The sequence below is a fragment of the Zerene cesonia genome, unplaced genomic scaffold (assembly GCF_012273895.1).
Source record: "Zerene cesonia ecotype Mississippi unplaced genomic scaffold, Zerene_cesonia_1.1 Zces_u003, whole genome shotgun sequence".
NCBI lineage: Eukaryota > Metazoa > Arthropoda > Insecta > Lepidoptera > Pieridae > Zerene > Zerene cesonia.
The window spans coordinates 443,984-461,342 of NW_024045133.1; the positions used below are offsets into that span (position 1 = coordinate 443,984).

A 17,359-nucleotide genomic window follows, 5' to 3' on the forward strand; every position below is an offset into this window, starting at 1 on the left:
ATGGAGACCATACTGAAGAGCCATATTCAAGTATGCTACGGACTAGAGATTTATATAGAGTAAGAACACTATTTATATATATATATATAGAGTAAGAAACCGAAAGTGTAGAAGAAATCACGGGCGGCCGAGAGGCTAGGTGTCGCTACGACAAATAATAATAAACATTTATTTGTTTGAATTGTGGTTATACAGAGTTCACATGGTCAACAATAATATAGTCCACACAATTCGAATCCCGACTCGTGATTAAATTGTTTAAAGGTGAAGTCCCGTGTCCCGTATTGGGGTATGGGGCAGTTGATGTACATCCGTTTCACTGATCGATTTTCTTCACGGACAAGTAGGTGATCAGCCTTCTGTGTCCTGCTAGACCGAGACATTTTTTTTTTTGTGCGTCCCCACCGGGAATTGAACCCAGGACCCCTCGCTTCTACGCTCACGCGTTAACCACTGTACCAAGGAGGCGGTCTATCGATTAAATTGTTTACTATTCTTTAAAAAAATATGTATTTATTTACTAGCTGTGCCCCGCTGTTTTACCCATGCAATACTGAATGTTATAAAGCATGACAAGCCTTCATCAACAATTAAATAGGCATTATTTAACACTGTAAGAATCTTTCAAATCCTGAGATTGGCGCGTTCAGCCGAACAAACAAACTCTTCAGCTGTACAATACTAGATATAGATTTTTTATGTTCACCTTTCAGCACCCCCGCTCCCGCTGAGCGTCGACTACCGCTCCCCCGTCTCCCACTTCATACCCCCCGCCGTGGAGTTGTACGCGGCGAGGCACAAACCCGAAATAAGCGTCGGTGAGTTCCGAATTTTTTTTCCTTTCAGATAGATCTACCCGCATTTTTGAGTTTTTTTTTGAAACAACGAAATTTTTTATTCGAACTTTTGAGGGTAGTTTTTGGTGTGTGTGTAGGTACACGTTTTTAACAGCGTTGGGTTAAATCTTTGTATATATAAATTACGTGTCACGTTTGTTCGCCGTGGACTCCCAAATTGCTCGGCCGATTTCAATAAAATCTACACACCGTGTCCAGTTGAAAGTTGGGATAGTTTATATTATATCAATTATGATAAATATCTACACAACTGCAACTACACGCCCCGCTCCGCCCGTGTATTTATTTGCCTAAATTGAAATAATATAAACTATCCCATCTTTTAAGTTGGATCAAACTGCACACGGTGTGCAGATTTGATTAAAATCGGTCGAGTAGTTTAGGAGTCCATCGCGGACAAGCAATGTGATTTATATATATATATGAGGGAATGTCAAATTTCGTTGTTTCGGAAATGTCGGTTAGTTTTATAAGCATGCACGTTTTATGTAGTATTATTTAAATATTTGAGATGTAGTTATTTTAATTTTGTTATACTTTAGTTTTATCTTGCAAGAGGGACAGAGCCACTCGACAGAGACTGTATACCGATAAAGGTGAACTATAGGTTGTTTTTTATATTGTTAGTTCATCATCATCAGCCCATATATGTTCCCACTGCTGTTACACAGGCCTCCTATGAGGGTTCAGGCCATTTAGGCGGGTTGGCAGATGTCACGTATCGTCGAACTTTTGGTTCTTGGACATGCCGGTTTCCTCACGATGTTTTCCTTCGCTGTTTCGAGCAGTGAATAAGCTGCAGATAAATTGAAAAAATCACCACTCTCGATCCTCCGACTTTTCGGACGCTTCAAGTCCGAGATGTTATTTTACATATAAACCTTCCCTTGAATCACTGTCTATTGAAAAAAAAAAAAAAATACATCAAAATCTGTTGCGTAATTGCAAAGATCTAAGCATACAGACACACAGACGGCGGTAAGCGATTTTTAGTAGGGACAACAGTGGTTGCGGGGATTAAATTTTTACAAAATGTTTGCGGTAGTTAGATACAGCATGGTAGACTTATTAGTAACTAGACATTGGTTGTTATTTTGTATGACATAGTGGTCCAACTACAAATTTTCACGATACGATTTGATTTTTTACACTTATTTGCGAGTGTATTTGATAGCATGTTATATTTAAGTACTAGCTGCGCCCCGCGGTTTCACTCGCGTAAGTCCGTATCCCGTAGGAATATCGGGATAAAAAATTGCCTATATGTTATTCCACTTGTCCAGCTGTCTACGTACCAAATTTCATTGCAATCGGTTCAGTAGTTTTTGCGTGAAAGAGCAACAAACACACACATCCTTACAAACTTTCGCATTTATAATATCAGTTTATTGCACCTTTAAATTTATTGAGTCCGAATAAAATGTTCAAAAAAAAAAATATTATTTAGTTCAGAAAAAATCTTGCTCTCATACAGAGTATATGTATCAGGATAATGCGATGGATCATGAAATTATTGTACTCTCAGCGATCCTTGATAAGTGTACAAAGTTTCAATTGAATCTGTCCGTTCAAATTGGGTCAAAATAGAACCTAAACGCTATAGTCACCATAGACTCTAGCCCAATTACCATAGAGTCTAACACCATAGCCACCATAGACTCTAGCACTGCGGCCATAGAGTCTAGCACCGTAGCTGGCCATAGACTCTAGGTTAGCATCCAGCCCCATAGTTTGCATGATAATTTCGGCTTTTTTTTTTGTTTTCGTTCTCTCCCCCCCCATTCCCCCCCACCGCAACTCGCTGCACGCAGTGCCCGAGAGCGTGCTAATGCCGGCGAAGCGAAAGCGCGGAAGGCCGCGCGTGGACAAGACGTCGCCGGAGTACCTGGCGAACTTGGCCGCGAGGAGGCAGGCCAAGGAGATGGGTATGTGCGGGCTAGGGCCGTGCCGGGGTGCGCTAGGGTTGCCACTTGGGAAGTTTTTCTTTTGTCAATGGAACACTGTTTTCGGGAATATTGTATAGAATACAGTATTTTAAGGATACGAAAATAAAAATTGAATTTTACGCTGTTTTTGTTTTGAGAGACGTGTGGCGTAAATACCGATTGAGAAGTGAAAGATTGGTTTTTTCTTGTTTGCATTGATTGCGGAACAAATTTGAATAGTGTCAAGAACATGTGAAATTCTTTGTAAGTTGATAATATTATCTTTAAAATATAAACAAGTGACAACCCTAGTTGTAGTGCATGTGTTTTATTTTCTTATTTATAGTACTAGTAGACAATATTGCATTTTAGTATAATTGAATTTTTTGACTTAGACTTATCATGAGATTTATGTTTAAGGATTTATTGTTTTTTATTTTCATAATAATTCGGTGCTAAATGTAAACAGTTTTTTGATCCGATAGAACGTGGTGTTTTGTTGTATTTTAAATATACGATTTGGTATTTTCTGAAAAACTTACGACATATAGATATAGACATACATTATTTTTTGTCTAAAAATCAGAACTACATTAAAGAGAAAACTCGAACCAGTTGCCTGAAATACAAATATATATAAGTAATTATGTAAAAATGGCCCCCACATCAGTATATGTTACGGAGAAAATTATCAATTTCTCATTTCATTCATTCAAATTAAAACTTCCACTTCAAACATTCATTCAATCAACTAGACTTCCTTTAAGAGCGCTTTTGTTTCGTCAAAATATATAATTTAATACTCACCACGGGTCAGGCAAGCGGTTTCTACAGGGACGAGACGCTCCGCCCCGGCTTCGCCCGCGGTACATATATAGTCTATGGCCCTCCCCAATAAATGGCCTATCTAACACTGAAGGAATTTTCCAAATCGACTCAGTAGTCCCTGAGATAAGCGCGTTCAGTCAAGCAAACATACAAACAAACTCTTCAGCTTTATAAAATTAAGAAAGAAAGAAAGAAAGAAAGTACTTTTAATCACAAATACAACTTACAATTAATACATTTTGAGAATAACAACAAAAAAAAAAAATAAAAAAAATAAAAATAAAATTTACATTTTTTTACATTTGGAAGTATTTGTGATTGGGGGACTCCTCAGCATTTGCCTCTCCAAATTAGTATAGATAATAAATATATAGGTAAAGTGGTCCCTAAGACAATATTTTTTCCTATATAGCAAGATAACAAAAAAACTGTTTACAAAATACAACACGTAAATATAGAAGCTTTAGTATGTTGTAGGTGGCTGGTTTTGAAAGCATTTTGGAGAAAGGAAGGAGGAGTTTTATGAGCCTGTTTTTTATTTTACAACTAGCTGCGCCCCGCGGTTTCACCCGCGTAAGTCCGTAACCCGTAGGAATATCGGGATAAAAAGTTGCCTATATGTTATTCCAGTTGTCCAGCTGTCTTCGTACCAAATTTCATTGCAATCGGTTCTGTGGTTTTTGCGTGAAAGAGCAACAAACACACGCACATTCTTACAAACTTTCGCATTTATAATATTAGTAGGAAGGATTTACATCAGTTATTGGTGAATCGATTTTGGTGATGTTTTTGTGACGGGCGTGCGTCGAGGTTAGTCTTGAAGCGTACAATAAATAGCTGAAAGCATTACCCTCCATCTATAGCAGGCCGGTAAGGAGTGAAGGTAGTCAAAAGAAAAGTGGAATCGTGTGACTGAAGTCAGAATTTGAAACAAGTAACTAAATTAAGGTTTCGTTTGTTCAGGTGATCGAGATCCGCAGTTTCACCGTTTGCTCATATATATAAATATGTTTTTGTAGTCCCAATTCTTTCCTTCCGTGTTTTTGAAGGCAATAAGAGATAGGTAGTGTTGTACTGGAAAATTTCAAAAAATTACAACACAAAACAACAATAGGAGTTTTTTGTTTGACGCCTAACAGAACGCAGGATGAATTAGTTACATAGGGAAATAAATTGTGGATGCCATGGTAAGGCGAAGAACGCGAGTTCGAATCCCGCGTTGTGATCGAACTTTAATTTACTGCTATGAAACTTAAAATTGTAAGTACAGTGTGATAAGGAGCCATCCATAAATTATGTCATACAAATTTTAGGTCTTTTCGACCACTCCTCTTTGCTTGTGACAGGTTGTTATATTTTAAGAACCTCCTCCCCCACGATGTGACGCCACACAATTAAAATTTTATGTATGTATTTTTAATAATACGTACATAAAATAAAATAATTAAAGTAATACATTTAAACCAAGTTCGTAAACCTTAAATTTCTCATCTTAATACATTTTAAAAATTTTTGATATGTGACGTTACAAAGCGTTTGAGTCCCCCATACCCCATTTTCCATTAACGTGTGACGTAATTGATGGATGATCCCATAAGGGATGTCAATCGGCGGATGCTGGTGCATCTCATCTGTTGCCATACATATTCTACAGTACAAGATGGGTAATCTTTCCGCAGCGGCGGTGTTGTCGGTGAACAGTCCGTCGGAGAGTGGGGAGAAACGAAAGCGCGGCCGGCCACGCGTCGACAAGACCAGCCCCGAGTACTTGGCCAGGAAACGGGCTAGGGAATTGGGTGAGTGGGGGGCTCTAGACACGGATGGGATAAAGGAAGTTGGGAAGGGAGGTTTTTGGGTCTTAAGGATCGGTCTAGATCCATCTCTATCTAGATACACATTGGATAAAAGAAGTTGGGAAGGGAGATTTTTGGGTCTCAAAGATCGGTCTAGACCCATTATGTCTAGACCCATTATGTCTAGACACAACACAGATGGGATAAAAGAAGTTAGAAAGGTGGATTTGTTTTTAAACGCGTGTCTCTCACTATTTAACGACCCCAGGCCAGTAATGGCGGCTAAATCATAATGAACGCACTACAATGCGCGATCACTCGTACAGTACAAGATGGTGCCAATACATTGCAAGCGATGTATCCTTTTCGATCTGTTTGTCACTGTATCGTTATTATTAACATACAGGTTGAAATAATGTTGGTATCGATTTCAAATACAGCGACGCGTCGTTTAGCTCACAAGGCCTTTCTAACATCTTCTTATCGTTCTATGGTTCTAAATGTATATGGAACTATATAATGTCCAATTTTCTTCTATTAATCTTCACCTACTCTAATCCCAGTGTCCTACATTTTTATGATGAGATTCTGTACTATCCTACGTCTTGATGTCTGTCTGCTTCAAATGCTGTTCGGCTTCTGCGTGTCCATATTTCCTTTTATCCTACTCCAAATTTCCCAATAATGTCCCCCTATCCTAAAATGTTCATCTTGTGATAGTCAATAGTCGAACACATAAAAAAAAATTATATGTTCAGTGAAAATAATCACATAGAAAATAGAATAGTGTGTTTTAAAATCATTTCCTTTCAGAAGCACTGGAAAGGAAGGCAAAAAAGGAGTACAGAAGACGCACTACAGCTGGTGAGTGATGTGAAATTCATATTTATAATGACTCACATAGAGATGTACTTGGAGTTTGTTTAAAATTTAAATGCTATTTATAGTGGTGTTACACAATTTTAATGTATGCAACCATAACCTTAATGTCAATAATATAAAAAATAATGTAATGTGAAGTAAGTTAAGTCCGCTAGTACTTATGGGATTAAATCGAGTGCCAGTACTTGTAGAAGCGACAAACTTTTTGCTATAAAATTGAATTCATTAGGTGTCTAACTACTATCCTGTTGTAGACTTGCAGAATATAATTTCCATATTATCTTATTATTAATCAAACACTGGACAGGTCATAAGACTAATGTAAACCTTAATAATGTATTACACACAAAAAGCAACCATAGCGTGTAAGAAATAGAAGTAAAAATTAAAATGAAACGAAGACTGAAAAGTGATGAAATCAAACGTTGATCATCAGTGAAGATGCAATAGCGTTTCTTAAAGAAGCCTTGTTGAATCAATAGGACTGCGAGTTTACGATCAATTATAATGGTGTTAATTGATAAATAAATTAACGAATCTCCCCAAAATCAGCGAAGTGCGCGAAAAGCCAGAGCATGAGCACCGCGCGCACGAAAAAAATAACAACAACAACAACAACAAATAAAATTGGCAACAATCTAAGAAAGATTGGCCAAAAGGTGACGCAAAAGATTGGCGTGAGAAAGGTCGGCGAAAAGAAAGGCGTGATTAGGAGGAATTCGAAATTTATTAAGAGAAAAGGTAAAAACGGTGCATGAGACTTGAGTTCGATCGATGCGTAGATATCTATATCTCTCTAAGATGTTATAGATTTTGGTGTGCCTTTCGATTAGGTTTCGGCTTGTGAAATTTCTATTTGTTTGCTAGTTTTGGGCCTAACGAACGAAATGTGCTTGGATGAAGAGAAGTTTCGAGAAGAATACAAAGATATCTATGATGTGGATTAAGCAATTCACATAGTTATATTTGGGGAAATGTTATGTGCCTCACATATGTCGTAACTTATTTATTTACGTATACATTGAATACTTGAATAAATATACCCCTTTTTAAAAGAATATCATTGTAAATTAAAGGTATTATTTCCGTCTCTAAGTTACTACGCTAGGCCCAAGTTGAGCATGCCTATTTCAAATTAGTTAGATTGATTCTTAGAACTGAATTATTAGTTTAAAGTTAACATTCAAAAGATTTGTGCATGATACGATCGTACGTTATTTGTATTCTATATTTTGAAAAACTTCGCAAAAGATTCTTTCGATGTAGTTGCTTTTATAATTTCAGCGTTTTGTAACGTGTTTAAGTAAATTTTTGTCTTTTAAGATTATTATATAGCAGCGGTCCGAATGTAGAACCTAGTGGGATGCCGATTTATGTGTTTTCGTAAAGTCTTTGAATTCTTTGTAGTTTTTAAGGTTTTTTTTGAAGATATTTTCTTGTTGAATAGATAAGTTGATAATAATTCATTAAGAAATGTATTTAAAATAGTTATGTCCTGTAGGATTGTAATAGAAGACATAGTAAAAGGCTTCGTAAAAGCTCTCTTTGGTAAAGCCAAAGCCTTCTCTGAGGCAATTTTAAATTTTATGCATATTTTTGACGGTCAATAAAAGATATTTTATACTTCAATTTTATATAACATATACTCGATTTTAAGGCTAGTATAAGTCTGGCTATAATGTAAAATTGTATGCTAAAAAACAAATTATTGATATGGAGTCGTCAAAATGACTTTTACATGAAACATTTTAACAATGAACGGAAAAGTATACCATCGTTTCATATTATTCTTTAAGTAATCATTTCACATAATACTAACAAAGGAAGTTGTCCTGTAAAAATATATATATATTTCAGCAAAAAACAATATTGTGAATACCCTCAAATATTTATGTACTGTTTTATATTGATGACACTCTTTTAAACATTGTCATTAGAGTTACTAAAATCACACGTTTCTTCGTCCAATTTAAATGATTTTTTTTTAAATAATTTTTTTATTTTTTTATATATATTTATGTATATGATAGATTCGGCGGCGTCCTCATCGGCCGGCGAATCGACGCCGCGCGTCAAAAGGAAGTATACAAAACGGACGCCAAGCGCCAAGAAGGACGGGGTGAGTTTAGTTAGCTAAAAAATACTGTATCACTACATAGTATAAAACAAAGTCGCTTTCTCTGTCCCTATGTCGCTATATATGCTTAAATCTTTAAAACTGCGCAATGGATTATGATGGATGTCTTTTTTTATAGATTGATTCAAGAGGAATGCTTATATGTATAATAAGATATAATAAAGCTACTCTTCTAGCTAAAACAGTGGTGGCTCAGTGGTGAGAACCTCGGACTTCAAAATCGATAAGTCGGGGTTCGAGACCGGGCGAGTGTGCAGGAAGTAAATTGATTTTTTCAATTTATCTGCGCATGTAGATAACATCGCCACTGCTTAAAACGGTGAAGGAAAACATCGTGGGGAAACCGGCATGTCCGAGAATCAAAAGTTCGACGACATGTGACATCTGCCAACCCGCACTTGGCCAGCGTGCTGGATTATGGCCTGAACCCTCATAGGGGGCCTGTGTCCCAGCAGTGGGAACATATATGGGCTGATGATGATGATGATGAAAGCTACTCTGAATTATCGCGTGTGAAGCCGCGGGCAAAGGCTAGTATACATATAAAAATGAATTCCCTTAGTCACGCCATCACGCGCGAACGGCTGGAACGCTTTCAAAAATTCTTTCACCATTAGAAAGCTACAATTCTACTGAGTGACATGGGCTATATATATACGACGGGTGAATCCGGGGCGAACAGCTAGTACCAGCATATATGTACGAGCTGACCCGTCAAACGCTTTACTCACTCATCATCATTTAGGGGCTGGAAAAACGGAAGTTGGCCTATTCTCAGATCTACCCGAGACGCACACACAGTTTCGTGAGAATCGGTCCATCCGTTTCGGAGGAGTATGGTTAACTAACATTGTGACACGAAATTTATATATGTAGAGATAATAAATACTATTAAACTAGTTTTCATTTATACAGTTCTACATTTCAATTTTATGTCAGTTTTTTAATATAGCGCCATCTATCGAAATTCACAAATACCAGAGCGATTCGAATCGCATCATAATGTATTAATGGATCGTCCCCACGTCACTGTCTAACCTATGCCTATGTCACTGTCTAGCCTACCTATTATAAACACTTATAAAGACACACACCTCACTATCCTCCACACTAGAATTTCCTGTGTGTGTGTGTGTTTTTTTTTGGAGTCTAATTGAAAACCAGCGAGCTAGGAGCTATCCTGACAAACGCCGAATTAGATTCTTCTTGGTAGCGGTATGACACCATTTTTTATTGTTAAGGTGTAATTGTTTATGTCTTCAATGTTTTGTATCGTGTCAAAAATGTTGGCCGAGTAGATTTATTAGACGTTATTATAAATATAAGCATTCCTCTTGAATCACTCTATCTATTAAAAAAAAACCCATCAAAATCCGTTGCGCAGTTTTAAAGATTTAAGCAAATAAATATTTTTTTCTTCCTTTCTTTCTTTCTTTCTTTCTTTCTGTGTTATGGAGAATTGTCTCTTTCACCTTTCGTCTTTTCTGTTTAAATCAAAATGATTACATAAAAACTATCTGTCGATCTAAAACTTCTGATATTATTATCCTATCCTACTAATATTATAAATGCGAAAGTTTGTAAGGATGCGTGTGTGTTTGTTGCTCTTTCACGCAAAAACTACTGAACCGATTGCAATGAAATTTGGTACGTAGATACCTGGACAACTGGTATATGTACCCGTATATTCCCACGGGATACGGACTTACGCGGGTGAAACCGCGGGTCTGCGACCCTAGTATATTATGTATATATGATATAATATTCTATTGCGTATTGTAATAATGAGAGTTGAATGAGAGAAGGGTGTGTGGGTATTTATTGTCTATATTAAAAAAAAATTACGTCTTTAAAAGAGTCCATTGTATACTTATTACAGAATTCATCCACGGAGCGCGTCAAGGGTAAGCGAGGCAGACCTCGTAAGATCGATCAGCTGACGGCTAAGAATCCACAGGAAGGGAGTAAGCATAAACCTACCCTATTGACCTCTAATCGTCCCCTATACCCTTATTGGTTCCCGTTGACACCTAATCGTACCCTATAATTCTTATTGGTTCGCATTGACACCCCATGTTCCCCTTATATCCCTTATAGGGTCCCATTGACCTCTAATCGTCCCCTATACCCTTATTGGTTCCCGTTGACACCTAATCGTACCCTATAATCCTTATTGGTTCGCATTGACACCCCATGTTCCCCTTATATCCCTTATAGGGTCCCATTGACCTCTAGTCGTGCCCTATAATCCCCTATTTGCTACTAACCTTCACTAACCCCGTGTTTGGACCCCACCGATCTCGTTTCTCTTTTAAATAAATGTACAAAATAAAATTGTTTACTAAAAAATTAAAAATAAATATAGTTAAAAAAAAAACACGCTTCAATAAAACTCTTACTTAATTTTTTAGAGTATTCGTAACGAAACAGGTCAATTCCGCCAATCCTAGTCAGGATAACAAGATAAACTCATGAAATTAGTGTAGTAGAGAAGTCCCGTGTCCCCCAGTGGGGTATGGGGCAGATGATATACATCTGTTTCACTAATCGATTTCACGATTCACGGACAAGGTAGGTGATCACCCTTCTGTGTCCTGCCAGACTGAGACATTTTTTTTTCAATGCGTCCCCACTGGGATTCGAACCCAGGACCCCTCGGTTCAACGATCGCGCGTTAACCACTGTACCAAGGAGGCAGTCATTGATAAGTGTACAGAGTTTGAATTCTATCTGTTCGTTTATCCATTTCCTTTGAAACGATCATCCTTGATAATTTCGTATGTCCGTCTGCGCGTCACAGAGATACGGGTGCGCAGTAACCTGATGCCCGTCAACGCGGAGCCGATACCGGTGGATAGCGACGACGAGCCGGATCTGGGTGAGTGTTATATGTGAGAACTAGCTGTTGCCCGCGGCTTCGCCCGCCGCGGTCTTAATAAATTTTCACGGTACAGACTTTCATCTCCTATTTTATCCCCTTGGGGGTAGAATCTATCAAGATCCTTTCTTAACGGATGCCTGCGTCATAACATCTATCTGCATGCGAAATTTCAGGCCGATCCGTCCAGCTGTTTGGGCTGTGCGTTGATAGATCACTATGTCAGTCTACCTTTGAGTTATGTATTTTTAGACTAGCTGTGCCCCGCGGTTTCACCCACGTTGTACCTGATGTTCCTTGCTCAATAAATGACTGAAAGAACCTGAAATTAGCGCGTTCAAACAAACAAACAAACTCTTCAACGATGTAATATTAGTATAGATAATATGTAACTAAACATGTTTTTGTTGAAATTGAAAAAAAAATTGCTTTAAAATAAAATAAAAAGTCCTAAAACCAACTATTTTATTATATTCTGTGTAGATTAGGCACCTTCCCCGGTGCGAGCTAGCAATTCGTGTCGAAGCGTGCTCGACTCTCACATAGCTTGTTATTATTTTGCCGCAGTCGAGTAAAAATCCTTTGCTTTTTTTGTGTTTTAGGTTCACCGAGCCAAGCGTCGGATTCATTAAGTCTGGACGAGAACCTGCGCGCGCTGAGGCATATACACGAGAAATACGCGAACATAGATAAGGTGAGATTTCAAAAAACGGGATTAAAAACTTTTGGGGGTCAGTTAAGCCAGTTGCCACGCTGGTCTACTGAGGCCTTTTTTTTTTTAACGTGAGGAAATCCTTCATGGATACCTTGCTACTTCGGGGGTAGTAGCAACGGTTATGCCAGACTCTTACTGGCTAAAACCTCACGGTGGCCTACTTCGGCGCAGGTAATGAGGGGTTCCCGGGATCTCCCTTAGGAACGCACACGGTACGCACGGTCTACTGAGGCCTGCTGTCAGATGAGAGTCTAAATGTTCCAATTGATTTATCACAGACTGATGACACGTCGGTTCAGGCGTGTACTGCAAGTAATTGCATCACCTCGAAGTCGGGCATCCTACTATCCTTCTTGTGGTTAACTCGACCCCTCAAAAAAAAAAACGGTTTTTTTTACCGGCTTAAGAGCCAGCAGCCCCCCCCCCCCCCCCCCTTTTCTATTTGAGCTAAAAGCGTGTATGTATGATACATGTATGGTCTACTGCATAAAAAGAGACAAAAATATGATATGCTTCAAGATAGCTAATGACGTCACACGATTTTTGTATTTTTTTTACCCCTCCCCCGTGCTTGTTTTAGGCTGTCACATCTTGAGAACCCCCTCCCCTGATGTTGACCGTCAGACTGATTGACCTAAGACTTCATATTTTGAGTCGATAATTTTAAAAAGCCTAAATGAAAAATTCATGATTTTTGGATTCAGTTCAGTTTGTTAATTTCGTTGAGTCCTCCACCCCCTTCACCCCCCTTTTGTCATTTGTCACTTATGGATGTCTCCCTTTCAAAAGTTAAAGCAAAAACAGCTGGACCGATTTCAAAAATTCTTTCACCATTGGAAACCTGCATTACACTTCACTAAGTGGCATGGGTTGTATATGTGCGATGGGCGAAGTCGGGGCGAACAGTTAGTATAAACTAATTTTTATAGTGTGTTGAAAACCTTATACTATAACAGTTTTCTAACGACGTGTTATACTTTACACTTTGAACATTACTGCTATCGAAATAAGGTGTAAATTTCAATGAATGTAACATTATTGGTATATTTAAATCACGACAAATTCACGTGTTGATTGACAGAGTAAATTTCCAGGACGACCTGTACGAGGCGCACCTGCTGGCCGCGAACTTCAAGAAACCGCCCATGGACCAGGTGCAGAGGCTGAACAGGGACGACGACGACGTGCTGTCCGTGAGGAGTTCCGAGGGTGAGGGGAACTGGGACCGGGGCACCTTTGTGTGCGCGGGTCGAGCACGCTCCGGCACGGGTTGGGTCAGCTCGCATTGGGGAAGTAGTACACCCGCGCAGGAGACCGGCGTGAAATAGTAGCGTACTACTGCGTTTCGTACGGCGAGTGGGGAAACCGGAGGCCCATATCCTCTTCCTTACCCTTCCTAGTCCATTACTTGATTCCTCTCGTCACTTATTTTCTGAATCCCTTTCGAATTTATAGTCGGCAATCCATTTGCATAGGCGTAAGGTCTGCAATGGACCTTACGTCTCTCCAAATGTCCAGGTGCGGTGGTAGCGCTTACCATCAGCCGACCCACCGTTGCTGAGCTGTATTGCTGACGGTGACATACAAAAAAAACTGGTGGGAGGGGGGAGGCGAGGCGGAGATTTATAGCAGGCGTTGTTTATCACATCAGTGAATTTTACAGAGATATTTGAATGCGCAAACAATTTCAGAGAACTTCGAAGAGTTTTCCAGTACCTTTAAGTGTTTTTACACGCTTTTTATTAGCTTCACCTGTATGTTTGTATGTTTGTTTGTTTGTTTGTTTGTAACCGACTTCTTTGGGCGCGATTTTGACCCACTTTAAACGGCCAGATTTCGTTCAAGCTTTGTAGATTTATTGAGGACCGATGACAATACACTAATTTGATAAAATTATTCCATTTTTCAATTTGCAAAGTATGATAAAAGCGTGTTTTTTAGTTTTTTTTTTTTAACTATTTAAAATATTTATTTATTTACAATTTTCTATGTTTCATTTGCGCAGGGTGTGCGTCGGTCAAGGAGATGGACACGAGAGTAGAGAAGTTGGAGGACAGCTCGAATTCCGACTCGGACTCGAGTTCGGAGTCGGGTAAGTCGCACGCAAAACACCCTACCCTACCTGACACTTCAGTTTACTACACTTCACTTCACTACACTACACTACACTACACTACACTACACTACACTACACTACACTACACTACACTACACAACACTACAATAACAAACGTTTCGAAAAACGAATTAGATGTTTTTTTTTGTTGTTTTTTTGTTCTCCAGAACTTTCAACTAGGTGGACCCATTTTGATGGTTTATGTTTACGTGAAAGCTGACTTACAATTTGAAGACGGTATAAATTTTTGTATGTACGTACGTTACATACACCATAATATCATTTTTGAACAATTTTTGTCTGTCTGTCTTTTTGTTCCGGTTTCTCTCTGGAACTCTTTTTTGGCGAGACTTTCACGGGAAGATACAAAACAATTTAGATAACTTTTTTTTGCAATGTTTTTATAGGAACATGCGATTTAAAGTAAAGAAACTCTTTTCCGCAAGTTGGTACAGTGGTCAACGCGTGAGCGTAGAACCGAAAGGTCCTGGGTTCGAATCTCGGTGGGGATACAAAAAAAAAAATAAATGTCTCGGTCTGGGAGGACACAGAAGGCTGATCACCTACTTGTCCATAAAGAAAATCGATCAGCGAATTGGATGTATATCATCCGCCCCACACCCCCAATGGGGGACACCGCGGGTCTTCACTTGTATACTGTACGTCCGCAGGCAGCTCCAGCTCCGGCTCGAGTTCGTCCTCCAGCTCGGACAGCTCGGACTCGAGCAGCTCGGACAGTGAGCGCGAAGACGCGCCCGCGCCCCGCGCCCCCGCCGCCCCCACCGTTCCCGCTGCCCCCGCCGCCCTCGAGCACGCGGCTGACGACAGGTGAGGGGGGGGAGGGGGGTGGATAGAGCGTGAAGTCGCTTGTTGCGTCTGTGTTATGGGGGGTTACGGAGAGGGGGGGGGGTATACAACGTAAAGTCGCTTCTCGCGTCTGTGTATGTGTCTGTGTGTGTATGTATGTATGTATGTATGTATGTATGCATGCATGTATGCATAGATTTTTAAAACTACACAACGGATTTTGATGCGTTTTCTTTTTATATATATGCAGTAATTTAAAAGGAAGTTTATAATAAACGTAATTTTAATGTAATGTAATGTTTGTTTAGTACTAGCTTTTTAAGGGTAAAAATTACATTCCCAGAGTTAGATGCTGCATGGTTCCCGATCTGGTGGGATATCCGGGATAAAAACTATCCTTCTTTCCGTTCTTGGATCCGCATCTACGCTTTGCATCCAAATTGGTTCAGTGGTTTAGACGTCAAGAACATGCGGATGGACGGACAAACAGTCTTTCATATGACTTACTACAAACTCAAACATTTATTCTTAATATTATTAGGCAACGCAACACAACGCCGTGCAAAGCCGGTTCTCATTTCTAGTTATATTATATACTATACTAGTTATTGCCCGCAGCTTCGCCCGCGCGGTCGTAATATATTTTCACGGTAAACTTTCATCCCCTGTTTTATCACCTTAGAGGAAGATATTATAAAAATCCTTTCTTAGCGGATGCCTACGTCATAACATCTATCCGCATGCCAAATTTAATCTTTACTACATATACTTAAGTATCAGCATTTTGTTTGGTCAAAAGCCCGCAAAATGCTTTTGTCCTCATATATGAGAGAAGTTTAGAAAATATACAAATAATAATAATTTATATCATTTATTATATTTTATAATTATTCCTTCTATATATATACATATCTATTTAGTTTAAATAACAATTTGCTTTTAAAATATCTATAAGTATGTTTGTATTGTTTATATAATGTATGCATGTATGTTTATTTCTTCTGACTGGCACTCCAACAAGGGGCCACTGATAATCAACGCTGCGCATTGCGCGTAGCTCACGCTGAGTAGTTACCCTTTCTAGCACCACACCGTTTGGTCATAAGTTCACTTTTTTAATTTTAATTTAACTGTGTGTAAATGTGGTGGTGTTAAATAAACATTATTTCTTTCTTCTTTCTTTCTTTCTTTCAAATTTCAGCCCGATCCGTCCCGTGGTTTGGCTGTGCGTTGATAGAGCCCTATATCAGTTAGTCACCTTAGAGTTATATATACATTGAGATGAACCTATAAACTGTTGCACGGGCAGATCGTTCGGCGCGTGGTCGTACACGCGCACGTCCGGCACCAACACGGAGTCCGGGTCCGACTCGGAGCCGGACCCGGAGCGCGCCGCCGACGCGCTGGCGCCGCCGCCGACGCTGCCGACGGACGAGATCAGCGAGAGCGACAACGAGTCGGCCGACAAGAGCTTCCAGTGTCACATATGCAAGAAGTGGTACTCGACGCGGGTGACGCTCAAGTGAGTGCGCGTGTGTGTGTGCGTGTGTGTGTGTGTGTGTGGGTGAGTAAGTGGGTGAAGGTTACTACGGAGCACTCAATGAATGAACTCCAGCAGGGTTGAGGTCAAGTTAATTTATCTGTGAATTGCGGAGTTTCAAGCGATTATTTGCCGATAAAAATCATCTTGGGAATTAATTTCTGTATATTTTATATTTTCATGCCGTCTGCAATGCATAGTAACTTGAGTTTTAAGGCAACAGTTTGATATATCATTAATAAGTATAATGAACAATTGGGGTCCAAGGACAGAACCTTGAAGCACACCGATTAGTATTAAAAACAAACTACACAAATGATTACTTTTAATGATCTCCTGTGACTCATTTTTAATGTAATATGTAATCCTCCTTTATAGGTTTCCGCTAATTTTAGTAGAATATAAAGCAAAATAGAGATTTGCATTCTTCCTTGTCTTTTTAATTTCTATTTAGTTTCATTAAATACTATCTGACTAATATAAGTTTGGAATTCTTTATAGATGTTTAATATAGATAAGAAAAGCCAGGCTAGAAAGTGACATATTATGGTCCGTTTTACTGCGGTGAAACATTTCATTCCCATGAAAATTTCTGTCGTCGACACAGGCGGAAAGCCCTTGATTTTTGCGTTTGGACATATCTAGGAGGCTAGAGAGTGACATGGGCTACCTTTTCACTATACTTTTTCCTGTGACTCCGACCTAAGCCAATAATAACCGCATGGGAATGCGCGTGCGCAGGATCCACCGGCGCGTGCACCAGAACCGCGGCGGCGGCGCGAGCCGCTCGCGCGCGCGCGGCTCCGACCGCTACGAGTGCGACTGCTGCAGCGAGACCTTCGCGCGCCGCGAGAAGCTCGCGCACCACAAGTGAGTGCGGA

General features: G+C 39.5%; 1 protein-coding gene across 6 annotated transcripts in view; it reads left to right on the forward strand.

The window, feature by feature from the left end:
- LOC119838512 (dentin sialophosphoprotein-like) overlaps positions 1-17,352 on the forward strand; it is a 21,423-nt gene extending 4,071 nt beyond the window's left edge. For 3 of the 6 annotated variants that reach the window (XM_038364478.1, XM_038364477.1, XM_038364479.1), the window contains exons 3-15: positions 714-818; positions 2,669-2,782; positions 5,290-5,406; positions 6,217-6,267; positions 8,316-8,404; positions 10,302-10,386; positions 11,223-11,300; positions 11,903-11,994; positions 13,110-13,224; positions 14,021-14,107; positions 14,803-14,959; positions 16,248-16,460; positions 17,220-17,352. In XM_038364478.1, coding sequence (XP_038220406.1) covers positions 714-818; positions 2,669-2,782; positions 5,290-5,406; positions 6,217-6,267; positions 8,316-8,404; positions 10,302-10,386; positions 11,223-11,300; positions 11,903-11,994; positions 13,110-13,224; positions 14,021-14,107; positions 14,803-14,959; positions 16,248-16,460; positions 17,220-17,352 — 1,436 coding nt within the window. The remainder of the gene's footprint in view (positions 1-713; positions 819-2,668; positions 2,783-5,289; positions 5,407-6,216; positions 6,268-8,315; positions 8,405-10,301; positions 10,387-11,222; positions 11,301-11,902; positions 11,995-13,109; positions 13,225-14,020; positions 14,108-14,802; positions 14,960-16,247; positions 16,461-17,219) is intronic. The other 3 variants (XM_038364480.1, XM_038364481.1, XM_038364482.1) reach the window with 3 other exon arrangements.
- Positions 17,353-17,359: the final 7 nt, after the last annotated feature.